The sequence below is a fragment of the Mobula birostris genome, chromosome 3 (genome assembly GCF_030028105.1).
Source record: "Mobula birostris isolate sMobBir1 chromosome 3, sMobBir1.hap1, whole genome shotgun sequence".
Taxonomy (NCBI): Eukaryota; Metazoa; Chordata; class Chondrichthyes; order Myliobatiformes; family Myliobatidae; genus Mobula; species Mobula birostris.
Window position 1 is genome coordinate 183191425 of NC_092372.1, and position 19509 is coordinate 183210933.

Below are 19509 nucleotides of genomic sequence, written 5' to 3' on the forward strand. Positions count from 1 at the left end.
TTTATATTATTGGGTAACTTACCTCATAATTAATCTTTTCTGTCTTTCTGACTTTTTTGGTTGCCTTCTGTTGGTTTTTAAAAACTTCCAAATCCTCTAACTTCCCACTATTTTTTGCTGTATTATATGCCCTCCCTTTTGTTTTTATGCTGTCTTGACTTCCCTTGTCATCCATGGTTGCCTCATCCTCCCTTTAGAATACTTTTTAATCTTCAGAATGTGACTGTGTTGCGCCTTCTGAATTTCTGCCCGAAAATCCGGGTTTTGCTCTTCTGCCATCATTGCAGCTCGTATCGCCGTCCAATCAACCTTGGCCAGCTCCTTTCCCATCCCTCTGTAATTCCTTTTACTCCACTGTAATGCTAATACATTAGATTAGATTAGATTCAACTTTATTGACATTGTGCCGAGTACAGATACAAAGCCAATGAAATGCAGTTAGCATCTAACCAGAAATGCAAAGAATAGTGTTATTTACAAAATAACTGCAAATAAAAAGTAAGTGCTACAGCACACAAATATAAAAGCACTGAGATAGTACAATATGGGTGCAATACTGCTTAGCGCTGTGATGTGAGGTTCAGCAGGGTCACAGCCTCAGGGAAGAAGCTCTTCCTGTGCCTGCTGGTGCGGGAGCAGAGGCTCCTGTAGCGCCTACTGGATGGGAGGAGAGTAAAAACTCCATGGTTAGGGTGAGATGCATCCTTGATAATGCTTTTTGCCCTGCCCAAACAGTGTTTATGGTGGATGTTCTCAATGGTGGGCAATTGGGTGCCGATAATCTGCTGGGCAGTTTTCACCGCACACTGGAGTGCTGTGCAGTCTGATATGGGAGAGATGCAGTTGGTGAGTATGCTCTCAATGGTACAGTGGTAAAAGTCAGTCAGTATCCTGGGACAGAGGTGAGCTTTCTCGATGCTCCGCAGGAAATAAAGGCGCTGTTGCGCCTTTTTGATCAGGATGGAGGAGTTCAGGTACTAGGTGAGATCCTCGGAAATATGGACACCAAGGAATTTGAAGCTTGATACACGCTCAACAACAGCTCTGTTGATGTAGTTGGGGACGTGAGAGTGGTTCCTAGCATGCCTGAAATCCACGATGATCTCCTTGGTCTCCTGGGTGTTAAGGGCCAGGTTGTTGTCGGCACACCACGCGGCCAGGTGCTGGATCTCATCCCTGTAGGTCGCCTTGTCATCGCCTCTGGTCAGGCCAACCACCGTGTTGTCATCTGCGAAATTGATTATGGAGTTAGAACCATGTACAGGAGCACAGTCATAGGTGAAAAGGGAGTACAGAAAAGGGCTCAGCACACAGCCTTGAGGCACGCCAGTGTTCAGGGTGGGAGTGGAGGAGGAGAGGTTGTCTAACTTAACAGTTTGGGGTCTGTTACTCAGAAAGTCCAAGGTCCAATTGCAGAGGGATGAGCTGATACCAAGCTGACAAAGTTTGGCGATCAGCTTGGAGGTGATCACAGTATTGAATGCCGAACTAAAGTCAATGAACAGCATTCTGACGTAAGAGTTGGGGCTGCCCAGGTGTGTCAGGGCAGAGTGTAGTGCTGTGGAGATGGCGTCCTCTGTTGACCTGTTGGTGCAATAAGCAAATTGATGGGGGTCCAGGGTATTGGGCAGGCATGATTTCAGATGTGATAGAACCAGTCTCTCAAAGCACTTTGCAATGATGGGGGTGAGTGCAACTGGGCGGAAGTCATTCAGGCCTGTGGCAGTGGAATGCTTCAGCACTGGTACGATGGTGGCGATCTTGAGTCTTCTGGGGACAACTGCCTGAGCCAGGCACAGATTAAAAATGTCCCTGAAGACCCCGGCCAACTGCCCTGCACAGACTCTGAGCACACAGCCAGGTATTCCATCTGGACCAACTGCCTTTATCTTCTTCCTCTCAAATTGCAGGGTGAATTCTATCATATTATGATCACTGCCTCCTCAAGATTCCCTTACCTTAAACTCCCTAATCATATCTAGTTCATTACACAGCACCCAATCAAGAATTGCCTTTCCCCTAGTGGGCTTAATCACAAGCTGCTCTAAAAAGCCATCTTGTAGGCATCCTACAAATTCTCTCTCTTGGGATCCAGCAAAAACATAATTTTCCCAAACTACCTGAATATTGAAGTGCCCTATGACTATCATAATGTTGCCCTTTTGACATGTATTTTCTCTCTCTTGTTGTAAATAGTACTCCACATCCTGGCTCCTATTTGGAGTACCATATATAACTCCCATCAAGATCTTTCTGCCTCTACTACCACCTCAGGTAACACATTCCAGGCTCCCACCACTGGGCTTTCTGTAAACTCCTTTCTCAAGCAATGAATCTTAAATGAACTGGGTTGCACTATTCTCTTTTTTATGTATTAGAGCAGGGGTTCCCAATTATGGGATCCATAGTTAATAGTAGGGGGCCATGGCATAAAAAGGTTGAGAACCCCTGTGTTAGAGCATTATCCGCTTTCCACATAGAACTTCAGTCAGCTTGGCTCAGCAGTAGCATGCCTTTGATTCAGAACATTATAGGCACAAGGCCTACTCGAGAGACTTGAACTTATAACCTAAAGCTCGTGTTTAACTGATGAATATTTGGTACTTGTATCTAATTATATTGCTGTTCCAGATTTATAAACAATTTTGGGATTAAAGGAGCAGTGGAGCATAAAAATAGAATTGTCAGGAAAGAAGGCTGGTTAAATCTCCAGATGGGGTGAGGAGAGTAAATGCCAAGTAATAGGAAGAGGACTCGAGGCATAAAAGCGTGCAGACATGGTCAAGACCAAACATCAGAAAGGGAGAGAACTGTGATCTAAGTGACTTTAACTGTGGAAGAATTGCTGGTGCCAGTTTTGGTGGTTTGAGCATCTCAAAATCTGCTGATCTCCTGGGATTTTCACAAACAGCAGTTTCTAGAGTTTGCAGAGAATGATGCTTGTTAATGAGAGAGCTCAGAAAAGAACAGCCAGACTAGTTCAAGCTGACTAGAAGGTGACTGTAACTCAAATAACCACACATTATAGTAGTGGTGCGAAGAAGAGCATCACATCAAACCTTGAGGAAATGGACTACAATAGCAGAAGACCACAAATATATATTCAGTGACCACTTTATTTTGTACAGGAGATACCTAGTAAAGTAGCCACTGAGTATAGATATGGATACAAAGAGCATAATTTCAAACTTTAAATGTCATAAACAACAATAAACACAGCATAGGAAAAGAGGGCATAAAGACTAAGCAGAAACCTGTTGGTACTGTTAAAGGTGCATTGTGCAGTAAGAGTTAAGAGAGCTACTGTGGAGAACTAGTAAGAATCAAATGTAAAAGGAGAACCAAATGTGTGAATTTTTAAAATTGACAATGGTATTAAAGATGACAAAAAAGTTTGATATTAATGAATGTGGAGCGATCAATAGCATGGAAATAATATTACTTTCAGTCAGCCTCAGATGAAGTATAAGCTTCAGTTCTGGGCTCTGACCCTCAGATAGTGTGCAAAAGGGAAGGTTACTGATAATAAGGGATATCAATTGTGGAGAAACTGGAGAAACCATTGCAAAGAGAAGTGGATGAAGTTTAAGAGATGGCTTTCCAAAGTCCCATTGCAGGCACAGTTCCATATTCCACTCTATAATGGTTTTCTTTTTATTTATTCTTCTGTACGTTGACTAAGAAAATCTTAGTAATGAATCTAAACAAATCTGTGAGTGTGAGACAGTATTGCATATGAAGCAATTAACTGAAAATATTTGTGAGATGAAAACACAGTTTTTGACAGCATATGTAAAGAATTATTCTCTGAGAGCATATTTGTAATGAGAAGATGCACAGTCAGATTTACAAATCATTCAGATCAAGTCTAGCTGGACCATCAAGAGTTATACCTTAAGTTATCACAAATCAAATCTTAAATCATTCATTGTGTTTCAAAAGTTGATTTACTAAAAATCAGCTATCTAATTTTTATTTGAGCATATCGATGCAAATTGCCTTCCCCCTACATGCCTGTTGCAGAAATTGAGCTACTGTTTCTTCAGATTAATTTTGAATACAATCATTTTCAAAAATGGACCACGATGAATGGTTTTACTGCTTTGTAGTAGGATTGCATATGCAAATATGAGGCACATATTGCTTTGAAGTAAATTATGTTGACATATGTTCCAGAGGAATGGGAGAGTGTTATGAACTGTTACACAAAATCTCAAAGTCACTGATCTCAAATTTGTTTGGTTAAGAATGCCATTGCTTTTTCTTTTGCAGATTATTTTTTATTACCATATGGCTGGAAATATTAATGGATCATTAATAGTATATCTACAGACTTTATCTGGTCGTCACACGTCACTTCTCAACTTAACAGGGGACCGAGGCCATTACTGGCAACGAGCTGGAATCACTCTGAGCGCTGATGAAGACTTTGAGATAATGATAGAGGGATGGGTGGGCAAAGGCTCCAAAGGAGTCATAGCACTTGATGATATCACCTTCACAAAGGGATGCATCAGTTCCAATAATGCATTTTATGAAACACCTACTCCACATCCTCCAACAGGTATGTAATGATCAGCTTCCATAGATATTTAGAAAGTTTGGATCTTTAACTTTCTGATTAACAGACCACAATGAGTAAAGATGGGCAGGAACATCCCTGCCATGATTATTTTAAACATTGGTGTTCCACAAGGTTGCATCCTGAGCCCTCTATTCTATTCCCTCTACACTCATGGCTGCATGGACAGATTATGCTCTAAGTCAATTTACAAGGTTACAGATCATATTGTTCTGTTATGTTTTATAACTCCAAGACATAGAAGCTGATTGAATGGAAAACAAGAGCCAGGATGTAAGTTTAACTTTGTTCTTCACTTTAAGTGAGGCGTGCACATATGTCTCAGCGGCCTGATGACCTATCCCAATCACATACTTCATACATATAAACTGTAATTAGTTATTTAAACAAACAAGAAATGCTTAATCAACAACTTATTTACAATACTAATCAAATATTAATTACAGGCTCTCTTCCCTGATTAACTATAAACTCCAAATAGAATGCGACTCAACTCAAATATGTGAAGTATTGTTCTGTGTGTGTATATGCGGTACATGTGTGTGAATATTATATATCTATCTATATACACAGTATACTTTATAATACAACTGTTATATATGACATCCACAACATCGTACATTTTAAATAGTCCCAATCAGGCATAAAGATTTAAACGCTGTGGAGGATTTCTTACTCTTATACGATAACATCTTTCCTGACTAGGGGATCACTCTGTCCGGCTGGTGAGACTTGTGGATACGAAACAATCTCAGGCTTTGTGGCCTCCTCCATGGTGGCTGTAGGAGTTGACTCTGGGACTGCAGAAAGTGGTTCTGACAGTTCTGAATATTTTCTTCTGGATGTGTGGATCATAATATGTGAGAACAGTGTCTGACGCCACCACTTTTTGGAAAGAACCTCACACTGCTTTGTCCGTTGTAATTTCTTCCCAATCTGTAGTCATATGTTCAAGGAGAGAACCATAGTAGCCTGGTTTAACATGAACCTATTATAATAATTGACAAATCCTAAAAAGACTGCAACTATGACATGTTCTTTGGACATGGGACATCCACCACTGCTTAAATTTTCTCACTTGTAAACGCTTGCGCATTAATGGTGTGATCACAGTAAGGGATGCTTGGTTAAAGAATTCAGACTTGCTGTATCAGGCACTGAGCCTATAATCTACTAATCTCCTTAGTACTGTCTTGAGATTTTGGAGATGTTCCTTGTCATCCTTACTGGTAACAATGACATCATCCAAGGTAACACTGGGTCCCTGGGCAGCCTTGCAGCACCTGTCTTTCTGCCAGAGTGCAGGTGGAGATGCTACTCCAAAAATAGGACTATTATAGTGATAAAGTCCTTTGTGAGTATATATGCTGAGAAACACTTTGGAGTCTTCTTCCATTTTCATCTGTAGGTAGGCGTCAGCTAAGCCCAGAAGGGTTTGCAGAGATATCCTCTATCTTGGACAGAGGGTATTGATCTACATTCAGTACTGGGTTGAATAGGGGCCTTAAAATCACCACAGATCCTGACAAATCCACTCTTCTTGGCTAGTGGTACCACTGGCATTGCTCATGGGCTCCATGCAACCTTGGAAAGAATTCCTTCAGCCTTCATGCGATCTAGCTCACTGTCTACTTTATCACGGATGCTATAAGGAATCATATGGGCATTCCAAAACCTGGATGAAGCACTTCCATTTAACACTGTTTTACCCTTGATATTTCCAAGTTTTTCAGTGCCATCCTTGAGTACTGCTGTGGCACCATCCAGTACCTTTCTTAATCCACTTTCAGTGACTCTATTATAAGGGATGTGGCATGCGAATGATGGCTAGATCTTCAATAAATTTGTGATTATCTCAGCCAATCACAGACCCACAAAACAGGTCTTCCTGATTTTACCACATGTGAGTCCAATATGGCTTGTTAGTTATTGCACTTCAGTGTAATGAATGCCATTCCCACAGGAGTTATCTTTTCTCCAGTGTAAGTTCTTAGTTGGATAAGCTTCAGTTCAGTATCTTTAAGATGCCATTCAAACTCACTTTGTGGAACTACTGAAAAAGCCAAATGAGAGTCCAATTCCACTTTAATTAAATTGCCACTCACTTTTGGTGTAAGCCATATTGCTTTTCTATTGTGAGTCTTCACATTGTAAATCCCAAGGCGACTCAGTCCTGTGTCACTCTCCTCCTTATCAGATTTTTCATCAACTTCATGCAGATAAGTGCTCTTTTTGAAACTGCAACTTGTCTTTTTATCTTTTTCTCTTTCCTGTGTGGTCCATTTATTTTTGTCTGCCCAATGCGCTCTTTGTATGTGTCCTACTTTGTTGCATTTTCTGCAAGTTTCACCTTTAAACCAGCATTGGTCTCATGTACGTGAGCCCCTGAGACACGGTAACACAATTTGTTTGGCCAAGCCTGCTTCTGTTTAGACATTTTAGATTTGTTCATGCTCACTTTCATTCCTGACTCCAATTCAATTGTGTCTCTATCTACTAATTTCATTGATTTCACTGCTCTTTCGAATGTAATTTGTGCTTCAGATAGGAGCCTGTTTTGATTGCTTTCTTGTACGATTCCACAAACTAAATATTCTCTCAGTGCATCATCAAGCCCATTGTCAAATTGATAATGCTCAGACAGCTCTTTCAATTCTGCGATGCAAGCTGAATTGGACTCCCCTTCCATTTGAAACCTGAAGTGCTCTGCGATCAATAATGGTTTTCGTTCTAAATGTTCCTGTGTTACTTTCACAATATCAGCAAAGCTCACTTTGGCTGGTTTGGTTGGAGCAATTAAATTTCAAACACAATGCTCTCAGCAAAACTGATACTTGTTTCTCCTTAGTTATTTCATTTGCTTTAAAATATTGCCCAATCTGCTCCATGTGCAACATCCAGTTATGTGTTGTGTAATCAAGCAAGTCAATCATTCTGATATCACCAGCCATTTCTGCTCTTTTATATGGTTGTTATTATCCAGTACTCACTATTTATGAACACATGAATCCTTTTGTTTCTGGCCTGGTTTTAATTCAACCGTGTCTGTCTCCTTTTCTGAAGAGCATATGCTATACTGTTTTTTTTTACTCAACCATTTCTCGCTGTACTTCAAAAAGTAAGTAGTTGTCTTGTGTTTTTTAAAAACTTCCTCATCACCACTGTTATCTTTTGTAACTCCAAAACATAAAAACTAATTGAAGGGAAAACAAAAGAGCCAGGAATGCGGGTCTATCTTTGTTTTTTACTTTAAGTGGGGCATGCATGTATGACGTGACATCAGGATAATGTACTTCATACATATCAGCCATAATGAATCAGAATCAGGTTTATTATCACCGGCATGTGATGTGAAATTTGTTAACTGAGCAGCAGCAGTTTCAACAAAGAGAAAAAATAATATTAATAAATAAAATAAAACGTAATAATAAATAAACAAGTAAATCAATTATGTATATTGAAAAGATTTTTTATTTGTTCAAAAACAGAAATACTGTATATTTTTTAAAAAGTGAGGTGGTGTCCAAAGCTTTAATGTCCATTTAGGAATTGGATGGCAGAGGGGAAGAAGCTGTTCCTGAATCGCTGAGTGTGTGCCTTCAGGCTTCTGTACCTCCTACCTGATGGTAACAGTGAGAAAAGGGCATCCCCTGGATGCTGGAGGTTTTTAATAATGGACGCTGCCTTTCTGAGACTCCGCTCCCTAAAGGTGTCCTGGGTACTTTGTAGGCTAGTACCCAAGATGGAGCTGACTAGATTTACAGCCTTCTGCAGCTTCTTTTGGTCCTGTGCAGTAGCCCCTCCATACCAGACAGTGATGCAGTCTGTCAGAATGCTCTCCATGGTACAACCATAGAAGTTTTTGAGTGTATTTGTTGACATGCCAAATCTCTTCAAACTCCTACTAAAGTATAGAAGCTGTCTTGCTTTCTTTATAACTACATTGATATGTTGTACCAGGTTAGATCCTTAGAGATCTTGACACCCAGGAACTTGAAGCTGCTCACTCTCTCTACTTCTGATCCCTCTATGAGGATTGGTATGTGTTCCTTCATCTTGCGCTTCCTGAAGTCCACAATCAGCTCTTTAGTTTTACTGACGTTGAGTGCCAGGTTGTTGCTGCGGCACCACTCCACTAGTTGGCATATCTCACTCCGGTATGAATTATTTAAACAAACAAAAAATGGTTAATTAACAGCTTGTTTCCAAAATTACTCAAATATTATTGAAATATTAAATACACAACATATTGGAGTGGGCTGCATCTCAAAAAATGGTGAGTCGGAGTACAGGAAGGAGATACAGAATTTAATGACATGATATCATGACAGCAACCTTTCTCTCAATGTCAGCAAAACAAAAGAGCTGGTCATTGACTTCAGAAAAAGGGGTGGTGCACATGCTCCTGACTACATTATCCATTTATCCAGCTATTTGTCCAGCCCTCCATAAGAGCTGATGATCTAGCTCTTGAAAATGTGGACCATTTTCCTTACTTTAACTACATTCTCTCCTCAAAAGCAGACATCAACATAGATCAGCCAGCACCTGAGTAGTGCTAGTGGAGTCCATGCAAGATTAAGGATAAGAACCTTTGAAGACCGCAACCTACAGGTCTAAAGAAAACTTTTGGTCTATAGAGCAATTGTCCTTCCTACATAACTGTATGGAGCTGAATCATAGACCACCTACAGTAGACACCTGAAAGCCCTGGAACAATACCACCAAAGAACCTTATGAAAGATTTTGAGGATGAACTGGAAGGACACATTTCTTCCCCACTCTAAGCAGCTACTGAACCTCTCAACCACGTCTGCATACTTTCATGCATTGAGTTGCTGCCATATGATTGGCTGATTAGAAGTTTGTTTTACGAGCAGGTGTACCTAATAAATTGGCCAGGGAATGTATTTTGTAGCTATGTCCTCTTATTATGAAAAATCTCAAAATCTATCCACCCCCTTGGGAATTTACATGCTTCAATGAAGTCATCCTATATATTTTTCTAAATTTCAATAAACAGATTCAAACTGTCTAGCCTCTCTTGGTAGAACAATGGATAAATAGGGTAGATCATCAAAATTTCTTTCCCCTAGCACAGGAATGTAAAATACTGGAGACATAACTGTAGAGTGTAGATTGAGGGCAGTGGGAGAGGTTAATGGAGAAGTATTGGGTAACTCCTTTACATAAAGAGTGTAGGGTGACTGGAACCCTTTTCAGGGGTGGTAGTGAAAGCAAGTAAGCTAGTGGTGTTTATGAGGCATTTAGACAGGCACATAAATAATAATATTTGTTCATGTACAGGCAAATATTTACACTTTAACTTATGACTGACACACGCATTGTAGACTGAAGGACCTGTTCCTTTGTCGAACTGTTCTATGTATTATGAACTATTCTATCTATGCCTCTTGCAATGTTTTAACTTCGATGAGGTCTCCCCTCAACCTCTGACATGCCAGCAAAAATCAATCCAACTTTGTCCATCCTTTCCTTATAGTGAGTACTCTCTAATCCAGGCAAATTCCTGGTGAACTATAGGACCCTCTTGGAAGTTTCCACAACTTTTTTGTAGTGCAGTGAAGAGAAATGCACACCTTGCTCCACTAACGTAAACCAACAGTTTATGGGAGTGCAACATAATTCCCTGATTGTTAGACTCCATGCTCTGATGAAGACAAGCTTGCCATTCCACTTCTCTATCACTCCTTGTCTACTCATGTTGCCGTTTTCAGGAGACTATGGGCTTGCACCACCAGCCAATTTTAGCACCATCTGCAAACTTACTAAAGTTTGCAGATAATGCTCATCTATATTTTTGTCAAATCTTTTATATGTATTACAAAGTTAAATTTACTGTTTACTTAGATCAGTTTTCACAGGCACAAAATCCCCATAATGCCCTTTCCATCCTACCCCCGCCTTCCTGCCTAGCATCGACCCATCTACTCATCATCCTGCACCTCTCCTCAGTCCACCAATCACCTTGGTATCACCATTCCCCTTCTACTCTTCATACAAACTTTTTTCTCTCACCACTGATGTAGGGTTTTGATCCAAAATGTCAGCAAATCCCTTCCCCGCACAGCTGCTCTTCAAGCTGCTGATTTCCTGCAGCACATTTCAGTGAATTTGAGACATTTCTTATAACGAGCTGACATCCTGAAGTAAAAATGATCAAGTAAAAATTGCAATGGCTGCTAAATGGTTGAAATAGCTTTCAGAGCAAGATTTCTGCCCTATGGTTAATCTAGTGCAAAAATGAATGAGATACAGAATGGTGGACAATCTACCAAAAATACAGCCTCCATAGCAGTATTTAGTGCTGTTCTGAGGATTCACCTCTCTTCAAAATCAAATAAAAAGATTCAATAAATAATGGGGAAAGACCTGATACCTTATTTTGTCCTTGTGAAAATTATAAATAATTAATTCACATTGAATTTCTCTGCTGAAGGCAAACTGAAATGCTAACGGTTTTATGGCAGGTCAGACACGAATATAATGAGATTATCAAAGCTAGAATTTGAAATGTGGAATGCAACAACTTTCTATTCTTCCTAGAAATTTGCTTAAGAACTTGAATCTTCCTCTGTTGTCACTGGAGAACCACCCTGAAACTGAAGAATGTCAGGACAGAGTTATGTGCCTGTGGGATAGAATTAAGGGCATTTGCATCAAGGACAGGGTCATATTTGAGGAAGTCATTATTAACATATACCTTCCGGTAAACATTGACTGCCATTTTGTCTCTGATTAGTTCACTTAGCTTTCAGCAGAATGAGAGCTTGAGTACTGGACTGCCCATGTTTTTCCTACTCGCCTGCTGTAATTCTGCTCTCAGGGTTTCAGCTGGGTGTCAGCCTTCAGGTGAGAAAAGAGCTGCCTCTTTTTTCTTGAGGTATGGACAAATTTCCAATCCTGCATTTAAGGTTAATTCACTTTTGGTCATTCCGATCAAACCCATATCACTCCTTCGTGGTAGAGAAACCAAGACCTTCTTCCCCGGTATCTGGACAGTTGTGGACTTCAAAGCAGTCCATTCATTGTGGTTGCTCTTCAGCTCCTGTTTCTGAGAGTATCCTCAGGTTGCCTGCCAAGAACGAGTTATTCCTGCAGGATCCTGGGGAGTCCAGTGTGGATTTTCTTGTAGCAATGCTTCTTGTCATTACTGGTATTTCAGGATCAAATTGACAGAGGTAATAAAGCTGTTGTCATTCCAACAGTTATCAGTACCTCACTAGCCATGGGTGAAGTGAACATTGTTGTGGTCCAGTCTTCAGAGTGACAAAGACAAACAGGCCATTTGTCAGTTAAAAATCCAGTCCCTCATGATCAGACTGGTTCTTGAAAAAGACTCTCAGATCCACTGGAAAGAAACGTAACAAACCTCATCATCCACATTTGTAATCATGACTATCTTCAAGCAAATAGACCACAGTACCTAATATGGAGGTCTCTACTGCCTGCCATCAGGAAAATTATTGTTGGTACTTTCCTGAGAAATCCCTTTCCAGTGGCTGAAAAGCTGACTCCAAATTTCAGTCATGGATACAATCACCTGGAGAAAACTTGAAGTGGAGAAGGAGGTCTTGGCATGGCACTGAGAATCTCAAGTCCACCATAAAGAAACCCAATATAAATGCAAGGAGTTCATCCCTCACAAATCATCAAGCATCTCATTATCACGTCAGTATTAGAATACATAAAGTAATCCTTGGTTCTGAAGGACTGCATCAGAAAAGCGAGTAGAAGGTAATGACAGGGATTGCTGGTGGTCAGCAGTTTGCTAGCTAAATTGAGAAAGCTATAAACTGCTGCTGTGTAGAAGTGATTTGGGTATTGGTAAGTTAAATTGATAGATTGGTTTATTACTGTCACATGGTCTGAGGTTCAGTGAAGAGTTTGTCTTGCATACTTTTCATACATATCAGATTAGTACACAGTGCACTGAGGTAGCACAAGGTGCAACAACAACAAAATGCAAATTAAAGTCCAAAAAACTACAGAGAGAGTGCAATGCAAATAGACCATAAGGTACAGGACCATAACGTGTTAAATTGTAAGGACAAGAGTTCATCTTACAATATTAGGACTTCATTTAATAGACTTCTAACAGCAGGATAAAAGCTGTCATTGAGCCTGGTGTAACATGCTCTCAAACTGTTGTATTTTCTGCCCAATGGAAGGGGGGAATTAAATTGATTGATCGTTAGGAAATCCTGTTTTTTGCAGACGCAGTGAAGGTGTTTCTTTCAATAGCTGCTACCTGATCGTTAGCGTTTACAGCTTTTTAATTGTTATTTCAAAATTCCAACAATGGCATTTTTTTATTTTCATAACATTAGGGAAGTTATGCTTCAGTGTGCTTGTGTACCTATACCTGGGGTTAATCATTCAGCTTTGGGTTCATTACTTAAGGCTGTTGAAGGAATGGTAAAAGCCATAGATAGAATGATAAACCTCTTTAGCCCACTGGACCTGTACCAACCATCAACTACTCTCTGGTCTGCACTAATCTGAGTAGGATTTAATTATTTTATTACCCCTATATTCTCATCAACTCCTCCCAGATTCTACCACTCACCTATCCACTTCAGCCAATGTACAATGGCTAAGTAACCTAATAATGCATACGCCTTTGGGATGTAGAAGGAAAGCAGAAGATCCAGTGGATAGCTATACCTCCACAGTGCAGACATCATTTCCATAAAGGGTTTGTTTTATGTGGAATGATTGATTATTTTTGACCTATGTTCATTGAAATTTGGAATTGAAACATTTAAGATCCTGAGCTAGTTCAGAAGGGAAAGAGTTAGTAATCTAGGACTGGGGCTGAGTTTAGGGGAAGGAGTGTCCCTTTAAAATCCTGCCCCAGGGAAGGCATAGAAGCAAATACAATAGCAACAGTTAAGAGGCATGTGAACAGGCAGAGAATTACTCTATTTTGAAAAACCTGCTTACTGCCCATTATGCCCCCAGCATTTAGGGCAGCAATGAAGGTCCTCCATCTCCGGCTGTGTTCAGGGCTTCCTTCATTATTTCAATACCTTCCTCTTGGTTTTCACTATTGTTAGTCATGCAAGTCCCAGGTGAAGATTGAGGAATACCATCACACTCAAACGTAGAACAATTCTTTATCGCTGTTTCCTTAACAATTTTGATTTACCAGTCAGAGTTGTTAGTCCTGAGCTGAACCCCTGAACTGGAGGACCAGTGGACTACTCGTGGTCTGTCCTTTACCCTTTTACCCATTTGGCATGGGTGACCCTGCCAAGAGCCAAAGCGTAAAGTTCAGACTCCAGCCAACGTAGCTCTCTGGGTCATTGAGACCTGCAAGCCTCCAAACCCCCAAACCCAATGACAAGTTTGTGGTCCGCTTGGAGGACCTTGGATCAAGGACTGTGAAAGCAGTGCACCCAGAGGAAGCCCACATAGTCATGAGCATATAAACTCCTTAGAGATCTCTGCAGGAATCAAACCCTATTCTTACAACTGGCACTGTAAAGCATTGGCACTATCCACTATGCTACTATGTGCCACTGTTTTTCATGGCTATTAGACTTCAAAGAAAAATTATCAAGTACCCTTGTCACTTTTGAATTCTTCTTATTCTTCATAAGAACATTCCAAGGAAAACTTGAATGATTATTTATCCATGATTGAAAGAAATAGAGAAAATGAGACATTTTCAGCAAATTGTTAACCTCAGTGAAATGAAATAGTGCAACTTTAAAACTCTGATGAAAAACTTGATTCAGTCTATCGTAACTATTTAAGGTTATCAGATAAATAATCCATGAAAGATGGTCACACAGCAGCCTACATGAAGGGCTGTATCTGCACTAAGTGAACAGAAGATTCCATGTAGATATGCAGCTTTCACTTACAGTCAGCTAGAAAAAATATATTCAAACCCAATGCTGAAAATATATTAATTCCCAATTAAGGGATCATGGAGGCAGAAAAGACTGCAGATGCTGGATTCTGAAGCAACAAACAATGTGCTGGAAGAACTCAGCAGGTTGAAAAGCATCTGTAGGATGAAAGGAATTTTGAAAATGTCATCATTTAAGAAAGAGAATTTAACAGTTAAGCTGAGCACTAATGCAGTCATACAAACTAGTAGTGGAATGGTTTATCCAATTTTTTGAGATCTTTTTGTACTCATGCTATTTTATTAAGTAGAAACTACGTTAAGTTTATGCAAAAAGCTTTAGATCATACATTAGGTACAAGTGTAGGGTTTTGGAATAATGTTGGAAAAAGCATTCAGAAACCACTCTGACCCACAGAGATGTGTTCAAGGAAAATATATGGATTGTGCCTTTTTATGTAAAATTTCTCATATCTTCTTGCATCATTGAAAGAGGCTAAATGGAAAAACTTCATATTAAGAGTTCTGCTGATCAGAATTGTTCCTCTGTCCCTGGAGCTGAAAAGGCAGGTCACCTGTTTTGCAACAGTTGGCTAACCAAATTGGGGCTATTAGATTAGATTAGATTATGAGGACACTCAGTCCTCGTTTATTGTCATTTAGAAATGCATGCATTAAAAAATGATACAACATTCCTCCAGAATGATAAAACAAAAAAAATTGTCTAATCTTGTCTAATGTTAAATTATGAGCATGGTTTCTAAGATCAATTTAAAACATTTTATGGATAAACTTTTGTATCCAAACTTTCTATGTAAATCTCTTAATGTATAGTTATAGGCATCAGTTAGTCTCGTGAGACCATGGATTTGCACCTTAGAAAGTTTACAGGGCGCAGGCCTGGGCAAGGTTGTATGGAAGACCGGCTGTTCCCCTTCTGCAAGACTCCCTTCTCCACGCCACCGATGTTGTCCAAGGGAAGGGCACTAGGGCCAATACAGCTTGGCACTGGTGTCGTCGCAGAGCAATGTGTGGTTAAGTGCCTTGCTGAAGGACACAACATGCTACCTCAGCTAAGGTTCGAACTAGCGACCTTCAGGTCACTAGACCAACACCCACTTGGCCACCCGCCAACACAAACCTCTTAATGTATGGAAACAGAAATAGCCGAATAATGCCTTTCCAACTTATAGAAAGTTGCACATCAGGACATCAAATGTGCTTGCTTTGTTTGTATATACTGTATGCACTCAGTACCTCACAGGAGTGCATGTTTATGACTGTCTACTGCTGTAGCCTATCCACTTCAAGGTTTGACATGTGCGTTCAGAGATGCTCTTCTGCACACTACTGTTGTAATACATGATTATTAGTGTTACTGTTGCCTTCCTGGCAAATTGAACTAGTCTGTCCATTCCCTTCTGACCTCTCTCATTAACAAAGCATTTTCACTCACAGATCTGCCTTTTTTTTTGTACTTGCACCATTTTCTGAAAGCTCTAGAGACTGCTGTGTGTGAAAATCCCAGAAGCTCTGCAGATTCTGAGATACCCAAACCACCTCTTCGGGAACAACATTCATTCCACAGCCAAAGTCACTTAAGTCCCATTTCACCCCCATTCTAAAGTTTGGTCTAAACAACAAGTGAATTTCTTGACCATGTCTGCATGCTTTACCGCATTGAGTTGCTGCCACATAACTGGCTGATTAAATATTTGCATTAACGAGCATTGTCCGCTGATACAGAAGGTAATACAAAACCAAAAAGGAAATTACAAAAACGGAAAAGCCAGCTGATTTCTGGTATTAGTTGCAACTGGTTGTGAGGAAAAAGTAAGAAATTACCTATTATTTTCTTTTTAAAATGTACATAAACTTAAGCGGAAAGTTTCATCTTCCTAGTAGTTAAAGAAAGAGAGCTTGGCATGAGAACTAATGCTAGGATTTTCTGCTGATGATTCTGTGGCACCTCAGGTTTACAGGGATTTCCAGGAATCTATTGATGCTTTGAGGTGTATGGGAATTTGAAGGTTTTTTTGTTGTAGTTTGAAAAGCTCAGATGTTCCAAAAATAGGATGCATTTATTTCATCCATTTCCTGTGAGTCCAATAAAATATATATGCATGAAGAAAAGCACATCTTGGAAATTCATACTGGATAATATCACAAGAAGACTTGTGATTTTACTCTGCCTTCAAAGTTCATCTCCATTAACTTCAAGGGAATTGAATCCCAAAAGCATATAGTGCTACATACAAGGGATCTATATTGGCACATGCTTATGTGTAAGTACATAACAGATGTGAATATTTGCAGAATTTATACACTATGTATGTAGCGCTAATTGATTTCGGTTGGGATGCCAATGGAAGTATCAGTTTATTCTCTCAGTGTCAAAGCTAAAAACATTAGAATCAGTTGAAAGCCTTGCAAATGATCAGTGGATATCAATGGCTGCTGGAAATTGTTGACGCTGATGAGGACTGGATCAAGTTAATTTGGCTTTATTCCATAATTATATTGGTTGGCAATACTTACGGCCAATGAAATTTGCTCACCAGTCAATGTGGTTTCAAAGGCTTCAAACAGAACTTTAGTTCCACCAAAATTAGTGCTCAAGTAGAGCAAGAGATTCACATCAATTAAATTGCTGCCGACAAAGTAGTTTGTTTATATTGTAAGTTTGTGTGTGGGAAGTATCTTTCCTGCTGTTAATGTTCATTTCAAGGCAATCAAATTATTTTTTACAGTTTTAAATAGTAGTAAATGCAATAAGCAATAAAATTCTATAGCAGCAGGTTTTAAAGGTAACATTGCAAAAAAGGAATTTTCCTTCAAACAGCCCTTCTGGTGAGTGAGTAGACCAAATGTAAAAATAAACTTCCAGTGAACCAATTTCATTGAAGGTTCAGCTGACCAACTATAATACACAAGCCAGTGATCCTATATAACCTGCTTAAGCTTACTTATGAGAAATACTCCTTTTCCTAGGATCCTGTCCACCCAATTATTTGGCATGCCAGAATGGAAAATGTTATCATACAGAACAGAGCTGTGATTTTCTAGATGACTGTGGCGACAACACAGATGAAAAAGAATGCGGAACATCCTGCACCTTTGAGAACGGACAATGTGGTTGGAAGAATTCTCTGGCAGATAACTTTGACTGGATATTGGGACAGGGTTCATTTCAGGATCTACGCCCCGCCAGCGATCGGAACCTTGGAAATGAACATGGTAAATCAATAACTTATGTGCCATTCATAAATATTATAATATACAATGGAATGTTTGAACTGTGATATCATTGGATATGATTGAAAGACCTTTAGTGTTTACCCAACAGAAGTTTCATATGATAACACAACTTTATACCAAAGCTTCATTGACAAGAAATTCTTCCTCATTTGGCAAGTCAAAGCACAATACATAGTAATGTAAATGCATTGTACCCCTGTCAACAAAGATCATTTCAATAAAGTGTATTGCTATCAATAGAATGAATTTTGGATGCAGAGTACAAACAGGCTGAAGTGACAACACTGAACTTTTTACATTTATAACTGGTGATAGCTTTCTGTTATTTGATACAATAATGACATTGTCCTTTTGAATATTGAACCAGCTACTCCCTGTAACACCATAATTGGTATAACTGAAGCACATAAGTCCTGCCCAGCAAAATTAGTTTTAATTTGATATTTGGTGCTGGAATTAGCTAAGTCTGAGATTTTTGGGGGAAACAAAAACAGATATATTTGTTCTTATTTTTAAGTGAAAATATTTCCAACCAATGCTTTTGGTAAATGTCAATTGTCTCAATTTATTTGTCTAAAAATAAATATTCATACCCAATAGCTTTTACAAAGACATCATGAAACAGGATAGATGATAGACAGGTACTATTGGATGGCTAACCTTCCAGCATGATGGTAGGAATCATTAACTTCTTACTTTTTGTAAATACAGTGGCTATGTTTAGTGCAGGCAAAAGGAAAGTACAAGGCTACACACCAAATATAGGCACTAGTTTCTTTCAATAAGTGAATGAGATGGCACATTCTGCGACTTGTTAACACAAGAGAGTCTGCAGATACTGGCATCTGGAGCATGAAGCAAACTGCTGGAAGAGCTCATCAGGTTGAGTAGCCACTGTCAGGTTAGCTGATGTTTCAGGTTGGGATCCTGCATTAGGACGGAGGGTGTAGAGGGGAGATAAAGAAGATAAAGAGGTGAGACGAGAGCTGACAGGTGTTGAGTGGATCCAAGTGAGGAGGGAGATGATGGTTAGATAGAGCAAAGTAGGGGGAGGATAGTGATGGAGTCCAGAGACAGTCACTGATGGGCAACAAGTAGAGATGCATAAGGAGAGAGAGGGGGCTGATTGAGTGGGTGGAGGGTAGGAGGAGGTAAAAACAGAGGCTGGAAGATGGTACGTGGTGACAAATGAGACTGCAGAAGTGGAATCTGATAAGTAACGAAGGTTATAAGTGAAAGCAGATAAGGAAAAGAAGTTGGGCAGATGGAACCAGTTAGGGGAAGGGATAGGAGAACTAGTAGGTGTCATACGGGGGTGATAAGCAGATGGAGCAAGGTGAAGCAAGAGGATGAAACAGGGTGATGGGGTGTGTGTGGGTAGGTGGTATAAGAAGGTAAGAGGAAGGAGAGTGAATGTGGATTATCCGAAGTTTGAAAATTCAGTGTTCCTGTATTTGTGTTGTAGAATACTTAGGCAGAATATGAGATACTTCTCCTCTATGAAGTGTTATCTTGGGAATCGCAGTACCATGCTGCTTTGTTCTAAGGCAGAGAGAACCACACGAGCAGCATCTGGAAGAACAGGGTCCATATACTGATAAAGGGACATTTATAAAACTCTTTATTTGAATGTGGGGCTGAAGCCACTGTATTTCTGAGCTTCAGATTTAAGCCACGTCTCACGACTTTTATCACCACCGTACCTCTACCTTCACCAGTACTCTCATAATACTATCATACACTCAGTGGCCACTTTATTAGGTACCTCCTGTAACTGATGAATTGGCAG

The 19509-nt window shown here is 39.8% G+C and overlaps 1 protein-coding gene across 1 annotated transcript in view; it reads left to right on the forward strand.

The window, feature by feature from the left end:
* malrd1 (MAM and LDL receptor class A domain containing 1) overlaps positions 1-19509 on the forward strand; it is a 351826-nt gene that overhangs the window by 173694 nt on the left and 158623 nt on the right. The window contains exons 22-23 of the mRNA XM_072252046.1: positions 4273-4564; positions 17454-17699. Of these exons, the coding sequence (XP_072108147.1) occupies positions 4273-4564; positions 17454-17699 (538 nt within the window). The remainder of the gene's footprint in view (positions 1-4272; positions 4565-17453; positions 17700-19509) is intronic.